This window comes from Chrysochloris asiatica, unplaced genomic scaffold (assembly GCF_000296735.1).
Source record: "Chrysochloris asiatica unplaced genomic scaffold, ChrAsi1.0 scaffold00087, whole genome shotgun sequence".
Classification (NCBI taxonomy): Eukaryota; Metazoa; Chordata; class Mammalia; order Afrosoricida; family Chrysochloridae; genus Chrysochloris; species Chrysochloris asiatica.
In genome coordinates, this window is record NW_006408605.1 from 43,911 (window position 1) to 46,345 (window position 2,435).

General features: G+C 38.6%; 1 protein-coding gene across 1 annotated transcript in view; it reads right to left on the bottom strand.

Moving 5' to 3' along the window:
- Nucleotides 1-2,435, bottom strand: part of CDKL3 (cyclin-dependent kinase-like 3) — a 108,353-nt gene that overhangs the window by 39,044 nt on the left and 66,874 nt on the right. The window contains exon 6 of the mRNA XM_006866205.1: nucleotides 1,119-1,207. Within this exon, the coding sequence (XP_006866267.1) occupies nucleotides 1,119-1,207 (89 nt within the window). The remainder of the gene's footprint in view (nucleotides 1-1,118; nucleotides 1,208-2,435) is intronic.

Sequence of the window (2,435 nt, forward strand, 5' to 3'; positions counted from 1 at the left end):
TATGGACTCAAGTGTGGCAGCGGTAGTGAGGTTGGCCCAGGATTGGACATTGTTTCGTTCTGCTGTGCATGGGGTTGCTATGAGTCAGTTCCGACTCGATGGCACCTGACAATAACAACAACAACATTTTACATTCTAATTATTAATGGATGTTTGCAGCTGTTTCTTATCTTTTTGAGTCATGCCACATCATCACATGAAGGTCCCTAAAGCTTTACTCTATCCACATCATTAAGAGCAACTCTATTTTGAGGAGATTGCTCTTCTCCCATTGTATTTTGAGGTACCTTCCAACCTGATGGGTTCATCTTCCAGCACTATATCAGCCAATCTTTCATGGCTATTCACAAAATTTTCACTGGCCATAAATTATTTTTAGAAATAGGTCCTTCTTCCTAGTCTGGAAGCTCCACTGAAACCTGTCCATCATGCGTGACCTTGCTGGTACTTGAAACACTGGTGCCATAGCTTCCAATATCACTTCATACAAGCCACCATAATAAGACAAACTGACTAGAGATAGATTCTCTGAGCAAAAGAATTACAAAGCAGAGAATCTATGCTATGGTTGATATGTACCGATGAGTTGATTCTGACTCACAGAGACACTGTATAGAATTTCTGAGGAGTAGTTGGAGGGTGTGAACCACTGACCTTGCAGTTAGCAGTCCAGTGTGTATCATACAATACTGTACAGGAACTCTAATAAATGTTAGATGTGATTTTTTTTATTAGAGTCTTCCTACATGACACCTAAAGGAGCTCTGGTAGTGTAGTGGTTATGAATCAGGCTACAAACCTCAAAGTCAGCAGTTTGAAACTACCAGCTGTTCCACGGGGGAAAGATGAGGCTTTCTGCTCCTGTAAAGATTTACAGCCTCGGAAACCCTGTACAGGATCGCTATGAGTCAGAACCGACTCCACAGCACATAACAACAACAACAACAACATGACACCTATAGATATACTATATGCTTAGTCAGTATCTGATACAGTAGTTCAATAAGCTTTTGTTCTGATAAATATTTCTGTTGTGTAGCATTAACTTATGTAGCAATTCTCATGATAGTAAAATATTTAATACAAATACTAAAAGGCCGTATGAATAAAATCCTTACTTTTCAATAAATCCATCTCTAGTAAAATACTCATGATGCAAAAGATCAGTGGAAGATATCCTCTCAGCAGGATCAATCTGCAAACAAGCCTAAAAAAGGAAAAAAGATGCTAATGTTAAATGAGCTCTTGACAGGGCTGAGTATTGTCAAAATTAAACCTATTTCACAAATGAATAAGAAATGAGTTACCCAGAGCTAAAAGATGAGGCTTTCTGCTCAGTAAAGATTTAAAGCCTCAGAAATCCTATACAGGGTCGCTGTGAGTCAGAACCAACTCAACAGCACTTAGCAATAGAGATAATAAAAGAGGTCTTAAAGAGATAGAATTAAACTTTACCCATTTCTTACAGTAAATTCTGACCTTTTATTTCCCTAAGAAATTTGCTGTTGCCATTATTACAGGAGAGGTGTCCTATGAATCTAGTCGAAAGAGAGGTCAGTCTGGTTTCTGCTAGAATCAGCAGATGTTTTTGATCCTATAATCAGCACTGTGAGGCAAAAAGCTTATGGATAATCATTTCTATTTTATACAGATCTGGAAACGTGATTAGTAATTTGGCAAACTAGAATTTCTATACATGTCTTTTGACTTTTAATTTAGCGCTTTCTATGGCATCATATAATTTGAAAAATACTCATGCCTCAAAATCTTCTTAGAAGATTCTGAAATTGCTCTTTTCTGTCTTCTACCTTGGGAAACCTGGTGTGGAGTTGCAGGATAATGCAATGGATCTTCAAGGTTGGTTTGAACTGCAAGGCTGGCAGTTCAAACCCACCAGCTGCTCCTTCAAAACCCTAGACACGGTTGCTATGAGTAGGAACCAAATTAATGGCACTTAACAACAATGACAACACCTTGGGAAAATGTCAACTGAGTAGGGAAACAATTGAAAAAAAAAAAAAGTAAAAACATGATGGAACAAAGGTTTTCTTATAATTGCACATAATGGACCTATATATAATTGTTGTTAAGTGCCGTTGAGTTAATTCCGACCCAAAACAACCCTGTATAGTGTTTCCAAGGAGCAGCTGGTGAGCTTGAACCTCCCACCTTGCTGTTCAAACAACTTTGCAGTCTGACGCATTAGCCCACAGCGCCACACCAGGACTCCTATATATAATTAAACAACTAAAACGCAAATCCATTGACATTGCATCCATTCTGATCACAGTGACCCTATATAAGGTTTCTGAGATGGTAAATCTTTGTGGGAAAAGATACTCATCTCTCTCCCTTGGATCAACTACTGGGTTTGAACTGCTGACCAAAGCCTATTTCACAGTGCCACCAGGGCTCCTTATTTAGCTGTTCTTGCT